Genomic DNA, 20,109 nt, shown 5'->3' with positions numbered 1-20,109 from the left:
TTTAGTATTAGCATCAGAATTTAAAAGAGCCTTGGGAGGCCTAAGATCGAGTAAGGCAGAAAGGGTAGATAACATTCCATCAGAATTTCTAGACACCTTGGGGGAAGTGGCAGCAAAACGACCATTCACGTTGGTGTATGGAAAATATGCATATGATGATATAGCATGTGTTAGATGACGATCAATTTGGCTTTAGGAAAAGTAAAGGCAGCAGAGAGGCAGTTCTGACGCCGCAGTTGATAATGGAAGGAAGATTATAGAAAAATCAAGACAGTTTCATAGGACTTGTCGACCTGGAAAAATCGTTCGACAATGTAAAATAGTGTAAGGTGATCGAAATCCTGAGAAAAACAACGGCAAGTGATAGGGAAAGACGGATAATATACGATGAGAGCAAGAGCCAAGACGGAACAATAAGAGTTATGACCAAGAACGAAAAGCTCGGATTATAATGGATGTAAGACAGGGATGTAGTCTTTCGCCCATATTGTTCAATATACACATCGAAGAAGCAAGGACGGAAATAAGAAAAAGTTTCAAATATGGAATTAAAATTCAAGGTGAAAGGACATCAATGATAATTTTCGCTGATGACATTGCTCACTGAAAGTGAAGAAGAATTACAGGATCTGCTGATTGGAATGAACATCTAATGAGCATAGAATATGGACTGAGAATAAATCGAAGAAAGGCGAAAGTAATGAGAAGTAGCAGAAATGAGAACCGCGAGAAACTTTCATCAGGATTGCTGATCACGAAGTAGATGAAGTTAAGGAATTCTGCTACGTAGGCAGCAAAATTATCCATGACGGACAGAGCAAATAGAGCATTAAAAGCTGACTAGAACTGGCAAAAAGAGCGTTACCAGCCAAGAGGTGTCTAAACAGAGGCGTTAATTTGAGGAAGAAATTTTTGAGAAAGTACGGTTGGCGCACAGTATTGAATGGTAGTAAGGCAACGACTGTGGGAAAACCGGAAACGAAGAGAATCAGATTATTTGTGATGTGGTGCTGCAGAAGAATGTTGAAAATTAGGTGGACTGGTATGGTAAGGAATGAGGAGATTCTCTGGAGAATCGGAGAGGAAAGGAATATATAGAAAACATTGACAGGAGGAAAGAACAGGACTCTAGGACATCCGTTAGGACATCAGGGAATAACTTACATGGTACTAGAGGGAGCTGTGGACGGTAAAAACTATAGAGGAGGAGAGAGTGTAGGATACACCCAGCAAATAACTTAGGGCTTAGGTAGCAACTGCTACTCTGAAATGAAGAGGTTGGCGCAGGAGAGGAATTCGTGGCAGGCTGCATCAAACCATTCAAAAGCCTGATGTATCAAAAAAATAAAAAATAAAATCTAACGCTTTTTCCTTCAGCCGTTTATCCCTATGTTTGGGAACTTATGTCTCGCCTTACACAGTATCCTTCGGTTTATTAGCTGCGGACTTAGGAACCGAGTCGCATTTTTGTTTGGCACCAGTTTTGGCCAGCATATGAATGGCCGCCTTTAACCCAGCTCCAATATGCTCTGCAGCCGGGCATGCCACAAGCCTATCCCACACGTGCAGGCCCTCAGATAAACAACTGAAATATACACCTTGTCAAATAAGCTTACCTTGTAATTTCATAGAATTCATTATCGTTTTTGAGAATTTTGGTTTTCGTGCCGCTTTATTCTTCCAAAATTAGTTGAGAAATTTGGAAGCTGATAAAAGTAAAAACATAAACGTTTTTAATGAGCTCGTCTTTGGAGGAGAGGGAAAGGATCACGACCGTCAGTATCTTCCTATATACTTGTCTTGGATACGTACCTGACTATAGCCCACTCTCTCTCCTCCGTCCTTTCCCTGCACAACTGCAATCCTACCGGCCTTCTACCATGTACACCCCGACTGTCGACCTTTCCCAACACCTATCGCACACATTTTCCTCATCTGACATCATATCTGGTTCTGTCTGCATTCAATTCCTTCACCTAGGAATAGCATCACCAACCCACAGTACCATCATCCTTAGAATTTCACAGTATACACATGTAACCAATCCACACCACCATTATCTTTAAAATTTAACAAAGTATGCATGTAATTAAGCATAAGGCAAGCGTTTTTCGTTCTTGCCCATGTATTTTTTACTCATCTTTTAGTTATTTTATTCAAAGGGTAAAGAGCGGCAACAAGGCTGCTGGCAGTTTGCCCGCATCTCTCCCTCCTCTCCACTGGGGGAATGTAAACAACAAGTTAATTAAAAAAGTAGAGGTAACGTTTCCAAGTCACATTAATTTTCAAATTTTCTTTCGGAAGACGTCGCTCTGTTTTGTGCCACAGTAGCAAACATCTTAACAGTCAGTGCAGTGTTAATTTTTATGGTCAGTCTAGTATGTGCTGAGTAATCCAACGCCGATGCGATTTAAATTCAATAAATGACTATTGTTTCCTTTACTTGATGTCTTTGTAGTATTTATGAGCTACATGTGCGTCTGTCAGACACAGTAGAATATATGGAGCACGTAAATGCTACTGAAGTCATAGTATTCCATAAGTAATTTTCGACAACAATAACATATAAAAACTGCAGAAACGTGATATATTCATGGAAAATAGCATAGAAAGAAATCGACATTTGCCAAAGAAAGAAGAAAAGGTCTGACTAAATTAAATAACATGAAAATCGGAGACGTTAGATATAAGACCACTATCTGTTTTGCTGCCCTAACAATCTCACTTCCTGATTCAACTCAGCGCCCAGTTCATGGCCCATAATTTGGTATTAGCAGCATGTGTCCTGCTGATTACACGTGTGTGCATGTCTGTGTCGTACATGAGTGTGTGTGTGTGTGTGTGTGTGTGTGTGTGTGTGTGTGTGTGTGTGTGTGTGTGTGCGTGTGTGTTTGTGTGCTTGTTTGTGCGTGTGAGTCTGTACGTTTGGTGAATGAGACATTTGAAGTGTAAACAAACAAACAAGGAACTGGTGGTTATATGAGAAAGGAAAATCCACTTAATACAACATCTCAACAACGAAAATCCGCTTCTCTGTCGTATTCTGTGTTCTAGCCGACCATGAGAAGGGGTTTCAAAATTAATGTTATCTTTGAAAAGCTGTCTGCTACAGTGGATATGAACTGATTAACTCGCCGCCTGTGAGATAACAGCGCCTTTCAGCAGCGTCATTTGAAATAATGCGCAAGCGAAATAGAACAGTTGTTCTTAAGTAACGTGCATTCATCTACCTTTGTCTTCTTTTCTTACACTAAACGCCCCTCGCCAAAGACAACGGAGTAACATTTAACGATATTCGCCCTTTTTCCTTTAAATTATACACATTTATGTTTTTGTTTCACAGTTAAAATTATAATGAAATATACCAAGTAAATAGCAATAAGGTGATACCAGACCAGAAAACATCGTCAGGATCTAACAAGAAGGGTAACCAAATGTCGTTCAGTAACTAGAAGGCCTCAAATAGAAAACTGAACCGTCGTTAGTAGTAAGAAATTCTTGATCTTTGGCTTTAGAGCACAGCTGGGCTGCCAGATAGTTCTTGTGTTATCAGTGAGCCAGTCCATCAGTACTTATACTTCTATTCCTTCCGGCACTGTCTCTAAGTTACGAGTAACAGTTTTAACCCAGAGACTTTGCTGAGCTGTATAAAACACAAGCAGCAGTCGCGGCAGCTGTACAGTCCAGTCCACAAGCAAAGAGAGTTTAATTGAATTATAATGACATATCCAATGGCGGATTCGTACTGGTTAATTAATCACGAGTTCAGTGATAGCAATCACGAGCATATAAATCAATTAATTAAGAAGCCGATAAAATTATTTAGTTGATTTATGCATTAAAATCAGTTTTCCAGGCCAACTGAAACCATCGACGACTCGTCTGAGTAGAGGGCCATCCAGTGGTGGGCGCATAACTGTTTTCATCTTCACCGATCAATTAATTCAGAAAATTCACAAATGGCGACAATCTGCAGAAATTCCGGGCTGTTAGATTCAAACTTAAGCTGCAGCCACACTCACACACACACACAGGGACGCCAGGACTGCCTACGGTGGTAGAACTGACGCCACGCGGTTCGGCAACCGGACGCCAAGAGGTCGTACTGTCCCAACGGCCGAAAGCGGCAGAATCCGTTTTCAGTGAAACCCCCTATAAAGTTGGCGGCAGGGTCATTTTTATTTTTGCGGAGAGCACACTGCTGTGCTGTACCTGAGTTTATAAAAGCACGGAGAGATGGTCTCCGTGGTCCATTCCATTCCAGTTCTTGGTATTTTTTCATGTAGCCTAGCATTTTGTTCTTCATCTTGGAAGCACCCACGTGTGTTCGCAGTCAATTATAGTTAGGATATTTTGTCACATAACGCTGGTGGCGACATTGGTTACTGTCTTTAAGCAAATATACCGTTTGCACCACGAGAAACCGGCTTTACAATTTTATCAATGCTTTGTCGCCCTGCCACGTCCATGCGTTCGTATTACATGAACCCTTATGCCTAACAGTTTTCTTTCGTGATATTGTTGTTGTTGTGGTCTTCAGTCCTGAGACTGGTTTGATGCAGCTCTCCATGCTACTCTATCCTGTGCAAGTTTCTTCATCTCCCAGTACGTACTGCAGCCTACATCCTTTTGAATCTGCTTAGTGTATTCATCTCTTGGTCTCCCTCTACGATTTTTACCCTCTACGCTGCCCTCCAATACTAAATTGGTGATCCATTGATGCCTCAACACATGTCCTACCAACCGATCCCTTCTTCTAGTCAAGTTGTGCCACAAACTCCTCTTCTCCATAATCCTATTCAGTACCTCCTCATTAGTTATGTGATCTACCCATCTAATCTCCAGCATTCCTCTGTAGCACCACATTTCGAAAGCTTCTATTCTCTTCTTGTCCAAACTATTTATCGTCCATGTTTCACTTTCATACATGGCTACACTCCATACGAATACTTTCAGAAACGACTTCCTGACACTTAAATCTATACTCGATGTTAACAAATTTCTCTTCTTTAGAAACGCTTTCCTTACCATTGCCATTAGTTTTTCACAAATCGTCTCGAATATCACTCTCTCTAGCGACTGAACGAGGTATCGTTTCTCATTATTCTCAATATTTTTACGTGTTCTCTTTCTTGTCCTACAGTAACAAGGCAGCTGCCAAGTAACCAGTAATTGTAGAGACATTAAGTTGCAATTTATGTGCCTAGACTACCACGCATTTATGATTTTATTATCAACAATGGATTTTATTTTCAGTTCACTGTCAGTTACTGGTCTGTAGTTTTTCCCTGTCTCCTTTATTAATTAAGTTATTAATCCGGGAGATAGAAACACCTGCGTGTAGGACAATAGGGCTGATGTGTCAACGTTCAGGGGACAGAAGATGACCTGAGAGGGTGTTTTTATCTGCTGACTGGGAAACAGTGGCAGACAGCACATCTGACTTACATTTAAATCAATAAAAAATAACAGTAAAAGCCTGCCTAGTATTGGAGGGCAGCGTGGAGGGTAAAAATGGTAGAGGGAGATTGGTTCAAATGGCTCTGAGCACTATGGGACTTAACATCTGTGGTCATCAGTCCCTTAGAACTTAGAACTACTTAAACCTAACTAACCTAAGGACATCACACACATCCATGCCCGAGGCAGGATTCGAACCTGCGACCGTAGCAGTCGCGCGGTTCCGGACTGAGCGCCTAGAACCGCTATACCACCGCGGCCGGCCGTCGAGGGAGATCAAGAGATGAATACACTAAGCAGATTCAGAAGGATGTAGGCTGCAGTTAGTCCTGGGAGATGAAGGAGGTTGCACAGAATAGAGTAGCATGAAGAGCTGCATCAAACCAGTTTCAGGACTGAGGACCACAACAACAACAACAACAAGAGACGTGAATACCAACGCTATCCAAAATCCTGCAGATCTCATAAGAGTTCACAAGACCGTATTTAACGGAGTTAACGAATTTAGTCAACATCACCTGCACAGTAGAATTTATTAAAAAAATACCAGACTGATATTGGCTCTCGTGTCAATCTTTACAAGCAGAACAGCATAAAATTTCGTTTTAATTCGTACGGTCATTAATGTAACATTTTTACGTTTATAGTATGTTCCGCATATGAATAAGACAGAACGATAACAGTATTAACTCCCGTTTCTTACGTTCTCCCAGGAGCTTTTATAATACGTATCCCTCTTGTCGAAATTACTTCTATAGCAACCCACCCAACAGCGAAGGGGAAAAGATATGCGAAGCTATCTATCGTACATATTCTGACTTAACGGAAATTTTTCTTTAGTTCTCGAGGCCTCGCTATAAAAATATCTTGCAAAGGAATTTGAAAAATGTCGCAGCAAAATACTTTTACATGTCGCTTACAGTAAGTGCGAAACAATAATCCCTGAATTAATATACGCTTCCAAATCTGACATTTTTTGTTCCTATTTCGTGGCTACTTCGAGAAACCAAATGAGAATTATTGTAATTTCTATCAAATCGTGTTATATAAAACATTTTTAGTTCTGAACTCACGTTCTTGAAACAGTAATGCGCCATGAGATTCTAATATCTAAGGTATTTAGAACGAGTCTGCATCGATGGACATACGCATTATCTTGGCGCATTTCTATTTGTAACATATAAATATTAAGGCAACCAAACGGGGCGTAGAATATTGTCGACGTATTTCTGTGCTGTAAGGGTGCCGCGAATGACATCCAAAAGGATCTTGCTATGAATGAAATGCCACCACAGAAGATCCCTCCTGCTCGTCGGGCAGTATGGCGGGGTGACCCACGGCTGTCCAGTGCCTCTCCAGACACTTCTTCACTGGTCATCGGGGCTCAGTTCGAAGCGGGACTCATCACTGAAGACCTTCCTACTCCAGTCAAAGAGATTCCAGGCTCCGATGACCAGCTGTATCTCTCCGCAGTTGAGAATGTTTGGAGCATTATGGGCAGAGACTTCCAACCAGCTTGGTATATTAACGATCTGAGGCACCAACTGGACAATGTTTGGCACGATACCTCTCAGGAGAACATCCAAAAAGTCTATCAATAAATGCCAAGATTAGATTAGGTTAGATTAGATCAGTACTTGTTCCATAGATCATGAATACGACACTTCGTAATGATGTGGAACGTCTCAGGTTAATAAGAGGTGTCTATACAAGATATTACATGACACTAAATTTTGTTTTTTGTGGAGGTTGGGGAAATTACCCACTTACTATAAGTAAAAATTCATCTAATGAGTAGAAGGAGTTGCCATTAAGAAATTCTTTTAATTTCCTTTTAAATGCTATATGGCTATCTGCCAGACTTTTGATGCTATTAGGTAAGTGACCAAAGACTTTTGTGGCAGCATAATTTACCCCTTCTGAGCCAAAGTTAGATTTAACCTTGAGTAGTGAAGATCATCCTTTCTCCTAGTGTTGTAGCCGTATACACTGCTATTACTTTTGAATTCGTTCGGATTGTTAATACCAAATTTCGTAAGTGAATATATATATTGTGCGGCTACAGTGAAGATCCCTAGCTCTTTAAATAAGTGTCTGCTGGATGATCTTGGATGAACTCCAGCTATTGTTCTGATTACACGCTTTTGTGCAATGAACACGCTTTTACTCAATGATGAGTTACTCCAGAATATGATGCCATACGAAAGCAGAGAATGAAAATAGGCGTGGTAAGCTAATTTACTCAGATGTATATCGCCAAAATTTGCCATGACCCTAGCAGCATAAGTAGCTGAACTCAAACGTTTCAGCAGATCCTCAGTGTGTTTTTTCCAGTTCAACCCCTCATCAATGTATACACCTAGAAATGTTGAATATTCTACCTTAGCTACCGATTTCTGATCGAAGTCTATATTTATTAATGGTGTCATTCCATTTACGTGTGGAGTTATATATACTGTGTTTTGTCAAAGTTTAATGAGAGCCCATTTGCAGATAACCACTTAATGATTTTCTGAAAAACATCGTTTAAGCCGAATAATTGCTTACATAAGGGCCAGACGTGGACCAACACGTTATTGACTTGCTCGATTTGTGAAGCTCTTGCTCTTGAATAAATCATGCAATTTTCCATAAACTGTAATCTCCTGTTTGTCTGTAAACTTACTTCACATCTACCGATTTCCGCCCCATGGGTATAATTCCTTCGTGATGAGTCTTTTTTACTTATTTATTTTTCCTTTAATAGACTGATTGTGCTCTTTTTGCAGTACGGTCTTTGTGGTAGGCAAGTAGTAGTATTTCATTTGTTCCTGAGATCCTCTACTGAAAACGGTTTGCTTGATATATTGTACGATGACTTTCTTGCCGGCTGTGTCACTGGAATTTACTGTACACCTCTGTAACGCTCTCTTACCGATCAAAGAAACCTATCGTAAACCACGTAAATTTCCTTTAAGGTTTTAAAATGTCGGTGATCTGATATGAAAAATGTACATGCAAACAACACTCGAGGATAGATGTATGAGCATCATGACACCGCTGCTGGGTGGAGGCGCATGCGCCTAGCTACAAATTTTGTGCACCTTAATTTCTTTGTCGTTGCAGTCTTAGACTCCAGTCTTTTCCCTGATCATTTATATGTTTATTCTCTCTCCTACACGGGAAGCCCATTGCTTTGAACATTCAGAACTGCACAAAACTGTGCTTAGAATATAAATCGATAATCTTAAAAACAGTGGTAAGAGTCACTCGCAGGCAAAACTGTGCGTCTCACCACCAAAGGCATATGAATGAACGCCTATTCGAGGGTTCAAAGAGGAGCTTCCGTGAGACGATGAAATAAATATCGATATAATATGAACCAAAAACATGCAAATTATAATGTCATGTCTTATTGCACTATTCCTCTGCCTAAAGTAAATTCCTATTTTCTGAATAACAAACTGTTTCTGCTGACCCGCTAGTGTTGCACAGCCACTCAGCCTTCGAAGTGCAGGTGTGGGACTTCTGCGAAGTGCCCAAACTAAATTGGAACAAACTAAATTGGAACAAAACAACGCGTACATCTGAGTAAAGCCCCTTTCTCACACTCGACACCATTTTTGCATTCAAGCAGTTCAGTAGCAAATGAAACACGAATTACATTTTCTAACAAAGATATTGTTATGTCAGCGTCATAACCTGTCACTGGCCAAGCACGTTACAACATAGGCTTGTACTTTGGTGCAGAAAGTTGATTGTATAGAAGAGAGGGAAGCTGACCATCGTTTAACTTCACTTGTTTTTCATATCAACATTTCCTCACATGTAGAGCTTAATGCCTAAAGAAGCACACATAAAGAGGTTGGCAATATTTTGATATACTGGTATTTTGTTTCTTCGTGTTACTGAAGTTCCTGTATTAGACCTTGGAAAGGTGACCACTCAATTGTTCCTCTTGCTAAGATGAGTCGTGCATGCGAATAGCTCGTTCTGCTGTTTCTGGGATGATTTATAGTCCAAGCTCATTTTCGTGCGGTTCTGAACGTCGAAGTCACTCACTTTCTTTGCTAGTAATTCTCAACATCAACCTCTTCACGAAGTCCATGACTCATTGGCATAAGGCAAAGTAGGTAACATAAACTCATTATAAACTTTCTTTTTTAGGCGTATGGTTTTGAAAGTGGTACTTAGTTTATCAAAGATCCTCAAAACCTTTTCTTTCCTCTTCTGCTTCCCGATTTCGTTGCTCATCCACGTGTTGTCTGCATCTGCTCGGTATAAAAAATTTTGTAGATCCAAGTGATGAATGTAACGTTAGCTATATTATTACGAATCTGCAGCTTTTGTGAGGAACCGTGAGTGATTAAGTGACATATATAGAAAATTTATAAGGAATGAAGACACACAACACAGAGATAAATACTTACTGCGTAGTTCCTTCTGAATTTCGTGTAAGATGCCAGTGAATTAAGTCCCTCGTACTCACTAACCCATTTCACAAAGGACCAGTTTAACCTTTAGAATTTTCGACGATATGTAATAAACGGCAACTATGAGTGGAATGTGGCTCACTACGCTAAATATTTAGTATAGTACTTATCTAAATAGGTCTCTGGTGCTTGCTGTTTTCTGCTGCAGTAAACACTCATGTCAGACAGTCCAACAGATTACTTTATATCGGGAGACTATCGTGAGCCACTGGCGTTTCAGTTTGCAGAGCATAAGCAAAGGAATCACGGGCCAAGCGAGAGGGTTGCCTAAATGAGGACGAGAGAAATCTTGTATCGTTTACATTCTACTCTGTCCCCCCCCCCCTCCCCATTCACCCACCGCTTTCCCCCTCCAATCCAATACATTTACTACTGCACATCGAATGCATTTGACTGGCTAAATCGAAACAATGTTACAAAACACATTCCAGTGTGTGATACTGCACCGAAGGTATTTAAAATAGGTGCATTTCGGTCATCATCATATTCTAATACCACATGATCGATACTGATTTCTGCTTGAATACATTTATTTGACATCCATGATATTTGCTTTTGAAATTATATTTTTAAAATCTTTTTTTTGATAGTTCACGTTGTTTCGTATTTTTGGTTTATATATGATTCGTTCAAACACAGTATTTCTTAAGAATAGTTACATAATAACAACGAGTGAAGCGTTAGCACTTGATAAAAGCAGGCATCTGAAGGAACGGGAATAGAAGGTTCTACATTACAATAAAATAAATATCTGTCGATCTTAATTTCGGTAGAAATATCCATTATGTAATAAACAACTGCAATAAAGACGATCGATTTAGGCCATTAATCTGTCCATCTTGGAATTACAAAAAGATTTTCGTCTACGGACAGCACAATTGCAATACCTAATGAATCTCTTAAAATGTTCTATTTCTTAATAGCGATTCTCAGTGTGCAGCCGTCATGTCATGTAAACATTGGGTATTGCAGCTATCCAATGCTTAGTTGAATTATCTTTTTGTGACCCTCGGATGGCCAGATTATTGATCGAAATCGAGCGTCTTTAATAAAAATACATCTGTGTGTTATATGATACAGTTTTTATCCTTTGTCAAAGCTGTCCCACACCGCCTATATAATTTTAATTTAGTTTATAGGACAACGATTAGAAAAATCATTTCAGCAAACTTATCACACACAATTTCCCAATTAAAAGTTTAAGACTCGCGTCAGGAATCAGGAATGGAGGTGTATGCCAAAATATAAAAAATGATGAGGTAATGAATTAATGATGTTTAATGATAATAATTATCAATACTGTCTACTGACTCTGTAGTTCTCATTAACATTTTGTTCTGTACTACATGAAAAGTATATTCTTAATAAATAAATCACAGTGAAGACGTAGTGTGAATGACATGCCACACTTAGTGTAGCAACTGTATTCACATTCTCAAAGCTCAAGGTACACTCTATGATTACTACATAGTAGTAAGATTTAGTTGTTACACAGTAACTTTAGTTATAAATACTTTAGTCTTATGGTAATAAACAGAAAGATCAGTCTTCTTATATCATTATCTAAAAATAAATAATTTCCTCTTGCGAAGGCAGTCATAGATGTGAAGACATCCTGTAGTTTGCAGTGAACTACAGCTCCTACTCGTCGTCAATCTTCTTGAGACCGATCGCGTTTCCAGCGGGGAACAACCGGTACTGAGACACCAGTTCCACGATCAGGATCCTGATGGCCAGAAGACCCAGTCTGTAGCCTGAAATTAAAACTGCACTCTCATATTCTGTTGCGCACTGCAAAATATGTAAACTACAATGTTCACTATTCTGTTATAATTAAAGTAATAAATTTGACTTTGAAAAGGTGCTTCACAAGAAGATGTGATGTGCTATCCCATCAACAACGTTGTCAGTGAACCTACATGACGGCTACCATCAGCACACTTTTACAATAGATAAATAGAAACACGGTCGATGTATTCTGGTAATCTTAATGATTTTTCTCATGTATATGTAGTTAACTAATTACCGATAAGGAAATGATTTTTGACCGCACAGCGGTCTAAGGCGCTACAGTCATGGACTGTGCGGCTGGTCCCGGCGGAGGTTCGAGTCCTCCCTCAGGCATGGGTTGCTTCAAATGGGCCTGAGCACTATGGGACTTAATATCTGTGGTCATCAGTCAACTAGAACTACTTAAACCTAACTAACCTAACGACATCACACACATCCATGCCCGAGGCAGGTTTCGAAGCTGCGACCGTAGCAGTCGCGCGGTTCCGGACTGAGCGCCTAGAACCGCTAGACCACCGCGGCCGGCTCAGGCGTGGGTGTGCGTGTTTGTCCTTAGGATAATTTAGGTTAGGTAGTGTGTAAGCTTAGGGACTGATGACCTTAGCAACTAAGTCCCTTAAGATTTCACACACATTTGAAGAGTACATTAATTTTGTTGTCCCAGACCAGCCCATAATTGAATTGTAGTGGGAATAATCTCTACGTAGCTGTTTTCTATAAAAACTGAGCAGATTCGAACTGCTCGACAACCTTCATCTTTTCCTGTGTAGCGCTAAGTATGCTGTATATGCGTCTAGCGCTGTATATGTCATACGTCTGATGGTTCGTGTTCTACCTCGATACTGGAAAACATTTAGTGTAAAACGTGCTCCACAGCTCTAACATATTTGAAGAAATTCAAGTTACTACCATAACCTACTCAGAGTATATAGTGCTTCATTAACGGTTAATTCCTGTAGGAAATACAGTTTTCCGTCGTCTGGAAATGGTTAGACCCGAGATTAACATAGACCACATTTTACGATACAGCTAATAATATTATAGACGTTGCAGATGGTTGCCGTCGTTGCTCGGCACGGTAGTAATGCGGTTCAAATCCTGCTGTGAAAAATGACTGAGTGGTAAGATCACGAAGAAAATAGTAACATCACAGTGATTTGTCGTGAAGAAAGAGAGCAAGTGATGCAACGACAGTGATCTGTGCGCAAGAACGGTACTATTCAAGAGACTCTGTATCACAGGTACAGTAGCGAGTTATCCTTAGGACAGGTAAGTAACGCGAGAGTAGTGTTTCGGCGTGTTCCACGAAACTCACGAAAATGAATCATAGCTCGTAACATCCGGGTACGAATTAAACTCTCAGATCAGAAACTTGCGAAAACAAACTGCCTTAGGTACAGCACGAGTGTGATTCTGTACTTACCGACACACTTTCGCGGTCCCCCGCCGAAGACGAGCTGTGGCGTCTCCACGCCTGTGTCTGGCTGGAAGCCGTGTGGCCCGCAGTCCCTGCTGAGCGACCAGACGGGCACCAGGACGCGGTCCCCCGGCTGCAGCCGCTCGCCTCCCAGCGAACACGCCTGCCGGCACTCGCGGCTCAGCACTGGCTCCGAGGGGTGCAGCCGCAGCGTCTCTGCTGCGGAAATACACCACGTCAGCCGCGGGTAACGAGAATCCAGCTTCGTACGACAAACAGTACACTACATGTGGGAAACAAGGGTGAGTACCCTACTCGTACTAAAGTTATTTTTGAAACACGACGATTTCTCAGGGAAATAAGATGAACACAGACTACCAATGTAAATTGGAGGCATTTTCAACACAGCAGACACCTCTCACTGTAACTTGCCGTAGAAGTTTGGAGAACAGGTTGCAAACCCCGGTGTTTCCAGTGTACATATGGCGTTTGTGTGAGAGGTAACCGATGTTGCCTTCGCAGCGGCAATATCACGCCGACAAATAAATTAAAAACATCCCTGAAATTGGCAACCTACACCTAGGGGAATAATTTAGATGAAAAATGGTTAAAATGGCTCTAAGCACTATGGGACTTAACATCTAAGGTCATCGGTCCCCTAGAACTTGGAACTACTTGAACCTAACTAACGTAAGGACATCACACACATCCATGCCCGAGGCAGGATTCGAATCTGCGACCGTAGCGGCACCGCGGTTCCGGACAGAAGTGCCACAACGATAGAAGCTGAAGAAATGAATTAAAACTTGTACACAGTCAGGACTTGAAACCTTGTCTCCTTGCTTACAAGGCATGCATGATACCCATTACATTACGACAACAATACATGTAAAACAGCTGCACAAATTACAAACCTGAAGTGTGTGGTAGGAAGAGCATTCGACTTGTGTACCCCATGCAAGTTTGTTACCTACGTTGGTGTAGTGGTGTTCGTTGGTGGATTTGGGGGGGAGGAGACAAAACTGCGAGGTCATCGGTCTCATTTGGTTGGGGAAGGATGGGGAAGGACGTCGGCCGTGCCCTTTCAAAGGAACCATACCCGCATTTGCCTGAAGTGATTTAGGGAAATCACGGAAAACCTAAATCAGGATGGCCGGGCGCGGGATTGAACCGTCGTCCTCCTGAACGCGAGTCCAGCGTGCTAACCACTGCGCCACCTCGCTTGGTGTAATGGAGTAATAGCTAACACATGTACCTAGTAAACACGCAGGCCTGGCCTCAAGTCCCACCTGTGGCACTACTTTTAATTCATTTATTCAGCTTCTAACATTTACTGTGATTCTTCCCTATCTGCCGAGCCTTGGTCGTATATTACCGATTACACAGAACACAAGTCGAGATATCTGCTTCTTCACAAGCCAGGAACAGGAACTCAACTCATATGTTCTTTCTTAAAAAAGTACTTCAGTATGCTGCAGACTGTACAGAGGAGGAAGGAACCGTCGCACTACTTACAGAAAAAAGTCTAAACTCGCTGCTAGTGGCGAAATCGACACTTTTCAAATTGTAACAGTGAATTCTCGTGATAAATTTCTAGTAGGTTTGTGTTCGCTAATTTTAAATAATAGATAAAAGAAAATCGCGTCGACTGAGTTCAGCGATAAACTCGGAAACTATCGTATTTTCCTTAAATTTTTTCGCATTTAAAGTAACTGACATTTTGTCTAGATCATTTTGAATCTCTTTATAAACACTCAAAGATTAAACGTCCCTGCCCAAGATACCGTCTGTTAAAATAGTATATTCTTTCAGAATATATTACGTGTTATAATGCAGATTGCAAAGGCGTTGTGCTCACCATTAACAACGGCTTCCAGCAGAGGCAGCGCAGTTGGATCTTGAGCAGAAGCAATGTCAGAGCGCAGTCGCTGCTGCAGCTGTGGCTGCGCGGCCAGCTCCAGGAGGCAGTGCTGCAGCACGTGGCTGGTCTCTCCAGCTCCAGCTGACAGGATGGCGGCGGTCTGACTCGAGACTGCAACGATGAAAACGATTGACTGTTGAGAAATGCCACTGAATCCAAAGGAAACACTGCCTAGTCACTTTATTACGACCACCTAGTCGCACATATATTACTGGAAGCTTATAGCACTCACAGCAGTTGTACAGAATTGTAAATGGTGTCTAAAGCACTTCTGTGAGCCACTGAAAGGGCCACGGTGACGAATTCAACCAGCGAATATTTTGAGAACTTAGTGGTGCTATTTTAGCCATTTCCCTACAACCATAACCACGTGACGTGCTGTTTCTAGTAGGATTACACCCATATTAGGGAAAACAATATTCGTGTCCATGTGAAAGTATGGACGAAGAAATGATGAAATCAGTCGAAAGTAATTTCCACAAGATTAATGACAGTAAAAACCTAACACAAAAACTTTTCTCAGACCAAAGTACTGATGCCTCCCCACTACCACCACGTCACCCACGCGTTCTACCAGCGTAGCAGAAAAGCCTTCGCTCTCCGAAATCTCTCACTGGAGTCTCTTGATGCCCAGCCGTCCTGTCATGCAGGAGCCGCAAACCATTGCATATTGCTACTTGTCACCAGTAGCGAGGAAATTAGTTTTTCCCATCAATGTATCATCTTTAAGCCACCTGCCTACATCAGAGATCTGTTCGCAGCTTGGTTCACTGGAGTGCTTTAATAGACACAGAACGCTACTGCCCAGTTTATTTGGAAAGTGAACGGTGCTGCTATTGTATGTCGCCTTGCCTTCACCCAGAGTAGAATGACCACCTCGACAACAACGTCAGTGTTATTGGCTCATTCGCCAGAAACGCATTTTGACGACTCATGTACGCAAAGAATTTACAGTTTACCAGCATTGGAAGTTCATTTCACAGCACAATTAATCCTTTCTTTCACTTGAAACAACGCCTACACAGTCTTATCTGTCCTTTTGAACACCTACATTGCCAGAGAATATTATGTGACATATGTTGTGTGACGTGTGTGGTGGTCATAATAATGTGATACCGTGGTGTGCACACATCTGATGTTATCAGCAAGTGCGTTCCTGTAGTTACCTTCATGTAGGACAGCATTATCATCTGCGCCCTCCAGCTTCATCTTCTTCGTAAGCAGATGTACAAAGTCGTGAGAAGACACAGGGTTGCTGTTACGGTGGTCGATACTGACGGCAGCCACCGATCTGAAGAAGCTGGCAATCTTGTCGGGCAGTTGTCCCAGCCCCAGAGCGTCGAATGCGGCTCGACCCAGGTATTCGAACACGAAGCGGCGGCCAGGGTCGGTCTTGGCGTCGTGCGCACGCTGGACGGCCTCCAGGAACGGCGAGGAGCCGTCCGCGTCCTCGAGGGTCCGCGTCTGCAGACCGAGCAGCGCCGAGGCGACGCAGTCGGTGCAGTAGGCCAGCAGCTGCCGCGGCGACACAGCGGCTGCAGACCCGCCAGCCAGCGAGGCCAGGCGGCAGGCGTGCGCGCGCAGCTGCGGCTCGGCGGAGCGAAGGGCCGACGGCGTAAAGGAAGGCGTCAGGCAGCCTCGGGTTCGCTTCCACTGCTCTCCTGCAACACAGGCCGAGGGGCCCGCTTCAGCATGGCTACGGTACACAGTGGGAACTAGTGCAGCGATTTCTATTTGAAGTGGTGGACAGTTGCGCTCCTTTTGATGTAAGGATACAATTAAGAGCAGAAGAATGGTAATTCAGGGTTCGATAACCTATTAGGGACATTAGAGATTATGGTAGAAGCTATAATAAAGGAAGGGTGGAGAAGGTAAGCAGCTGCCCACTTCAAACAACCCATGCGACTTATGTAGGGAAAACATGAAGAACCTGAATGAGGATGGTCAGATTGGGATTAGAACTGCAGTCCTCCTGACTATTGGACTCTTGTCCAAACAACTTTGCCACTACACAGTGAGCAGAGTAGAAAGCGCGGACTTCTCTCTAGATTGCACCTGCAATGCATCCAGTGGTATTAATACCATACGGCCACAGGTACCAAATGAAAACGCCAATATTATCTGTACTAATATTCTGCCTGTTACTGCAACTTTAACGGTTTCAAGTACCAGTAATGCGTCATGTGTTGCCATAGTGTCAAGAGGCCTATATTACACTGACATTCTTCAGGACCTTGCTACAGTGCATTACATTTCGAACCCTACTGGGACAGCGATCACAAGGCTCGGCCATATTATAAATACTTAGAAGAATGACCATTATTTTAGGGTACCAAATACTGTATTCGTCTTATTGTTCTGGAAGGAAACACACAAACGATGACAGCTAAGAATTCTGTGCATAAATAAATGTACCAGTGGTCACATCAGAAAAATCTTAGGTGCTTTTTGTTGTTTATGTGTAAGTTAATTTTGGTAATGAGAATTGTTCAACACCTATGTCACTACCGTTGTTTCTTTTTTTGTAACAATACCAAATATATAAGATTGTGGATATTTAGCACTCACGATAAGACATCGAAATTTTATTGTGTCTTAGTGAAGTAGAAGGAGTTCACATGTTTGAAACAGTCTGGTGCTGTCAAATTAAATGGATGATTGTCAAATAAGGAAAGGGAGTAAATGTTGGAAGAGTCATTCAACACAAAACTTAACTGGTGAAAGAGATGGATTGCCTCGATATGGCACCTTATTAATACTTAGCAGCTAAATCTATGTGTTCAGATAACGATATTTGGGTTCTCTCTAATGGATATGTACTACTCTCACTAGTTTTGGGACGTGATCCAGAAGGAATGTATAATGAGTGACAGGTTTAAAGAGGTAACACTTTAACTTAATGTATTATTAACCAAACACATGCAAAAAGGCATGGTATTATGTTGTTGTGGAGTACAATTTCTGGTAATCTCGCATGTGGAGAAAAGTTAGCAGCTGTATAACCGGTGTATTAGGAAGACTGGCTAAGTGTCGTCACAGGTGTCTCACCTTCCTGAGCGAACAGCCCGTCGTCGTAGCCTTGGGTGCGCGCCCTGGCGGGGAAGCTGGGGAAGTGGGCGGACAGCAGTTGCCAGGCGAGTTGTGGATCCCTCAGCAGCAGCAGCCGCTGCCGGCCCAGCCGCACCCACGAGGCGGACTCCTGCGGCCGCGACACGTAGTGGCCGTGCAGCACCTCGTGTAGGGGGCGCGTCTCCACCACCAGGGCCAGCAGCCACTGCACCACTCTGCAACGGAACACACTTGTTGAACCAAGGCTTCCACTACTGCTTGTCTTTGGTACTGCTGAAACTTCGAGGCTGTCATCGACCATGATACCGTTTTTTTCATGACGTTTCGTACAGGGCTGCGTCTTGAGAGATACTCTTGTCTGTGCTGAGTCTTCTCTAGCGAGTAGTACGTGTCTATGGCAGCTCTGGACGAAATGTCAGGAGCAAAAATGTTTGATGGAGAATGGCTATATAACTGGCAAGATTCACAAGCAGCTATTACTTTTGAACCTCAAACAAAAGCATTACGCTGTACTATGCTGGTTTCATCTAAATCTATACTTTGGAGTGCACTGGAGGTCATTATGTATTGAGCATGGGACGAACGACTACTTATATTCTTCAGCCTGTTATTCCCTACTGCTGTCGACACGGTGCTAGACTAACTACAGCAAATTATTTAATAAAATTATAATTCTGTTTAATTCCTCCTTGGAAAGCCCTAATGAAGTATTTTCATTGCTCATTTCCTAGAGCATAGCTTAGGTCTACTTGCAGTGGCTGCAAGTAAATTTGTCTGTTAAAGTATGCAAATTTTGGTTTCCACAGGAGTCAGGGCCATAAAATCATCTAGGATTTGATGTCTCGTCAATTTGTAGTGTGTCCACATCGTTCAGGAAGACACATACTCTACTTCGGTAAGATGTCTGGATCATGTAATCCTCCTGAAGCCTCACTAACACACTGCAGATTGACGTATCATGAAAAGAATTACGACTTTACTGCACGTACTTAATATAATCATCAGATCATCCCATAATGGGAATCAGCACCTAGCGAAAACTAAAGGAATTTAAACGTTGTTTCTAGTTTATAATATTGAATATCTCGTCAGAAGTGTTGACCAGTGAACGACTACAAAGTTAGATGCCAACAGTAAATGTGTGGTATCGACACGACAACACAACAGCTCGGAAAAATGAAGAAAGATTTGTAAGTTATCGGACATGTTTCATATAGAAAAACTCAGGAGCAGAGTTGCTAATTGTGCCCTTGCTGCAGATATTGTTATCAGGTCTAACAGACAGTCAAACGAATATGCAAACACATGTTTGCACAATGTTGTTACAGCCTTTACCTCATTCGTGACAGCCGTTATATATCATATTTTACTAACCATTTCAGTTACAGTAAGAGCTGTAAGATTCATCACTGTCTATTTTACGCTACCCTGACTAAGACACTGGTTCGTTTTCAACAGTGCCAGTACAGTGATACTTCAGAAAGCCTTAGCTATTTGCTTTGTGTCGTACCTGTATCGCAGAGAGATGCAGGCGGCGATGACAGCGACGAAGGCGGCAGCCGGCAGGGCCCAGACGGAGAGGCTGGGGACGCAGCCGGCGCCCAGCAGCAGCAGTCTGCTGGAAACACTCATGTCTTCCAGATAGCACAGCACGGCTAGTAGGAAGTGTTGTGGTGCCGGCACGGGCCGGCCTCTGCCTTAAGTATCAGCGCGCTTCCCCCACCACCAGCCTCTCGCCTAGCGCCGTCTCACTCGCCGCGACGCTCTCTGTCTGAGGCGGACGTGACGAAGCTGAAACGCTCCGTCATCCCGCAGTCGGTTCTCTTATCACGACGCAGCAAAATTCCTTCTGGTGTTAGCGCCGTCCGAGTGCTAACGCTTCCCTGTATTCCTCATTGTCACTCTGTTGTCGAGACCCCGTTCTGAACCTTTGATAACACTGAGATCGTATCGAATGAGGAGGCGTAGTGGTTAGCACA

The 20,109-nt window shown here is 42.4% G+C and overlaps 1 protein-coding gene across 1 annotated transcript; it reads right to left on the bottom strand.

The window, feature by feature from the left end:
* Positions 1 to 16,126: 16,126 nt before the first annotated feature.
* On the bottom strand, positions 16,127 to 19,762 carry LOC124613395 (probable cytochrome P450 6a20). The gene is made up of 3 exons (XM_047142098.1): positions 19,641 to 19,762; positions 18,110 to 18,345; positions 16,127 to 16,722 (listed from the first exon to the last, which is right to left on the bottom strand). The coding sequence occupies exons 1-3, from the start codon at positions 19,760 to 19,762 to the stop codon at positions 16,127 to 16,129; spliced, it is 954 nt and encodes a 317-aa protein (XP_046998054.1).
* Between the last annotated feature and the right edge of the window lie 347 nt (positions 19,763 to 20,109).

The sequence above is a fragment of the Schistocerca americana genome, chromosome 4 (assembly GCF_021461395.2).
Source record: "Schistocerca americana isolate TAMUIC-IGC-003095 chromosome 4, iqSchAmer2.1, whole genome shotgun sequence".
Lineage (NCBI taxonomy): Eukaryota > Metazoa > Arthropoda > Insecta > Orthoptera > Acrididae > Schistocerca > Schistocerca americana.
The sequence above is the reverse complement of the archived record's forward strand: the minus strand, read 5'-3'. Positions and strand labels throughout refer to the sequence as shown.

Excerpts from the sequence above, each read along its gene's own strand:
- LOC124613395 (XM_047142098.1), bottom strand. The coding sequence starts at position 19,762 with ATGAGTGTTTCCAGCAGACTGCTGCTGCTGGGCGCCGGCTGCGTCCCC. Across the intron at positions 18,346-19,640 it reads TGCATCTCTCTGCGATACAG|AGTGGTGCAGTGGCTGCTGG; the intron begins GTACGACACAAA and ends GTTCCGTTGCAG. Across the intron at positions 16,723-18,109 it reads CGGGCTGTTCGCTCAGGAAG|GAGAGCAGTGGAAGCGAACC; the intron begins GTGAGACACCTG and ends CCTGTGTTGCAG.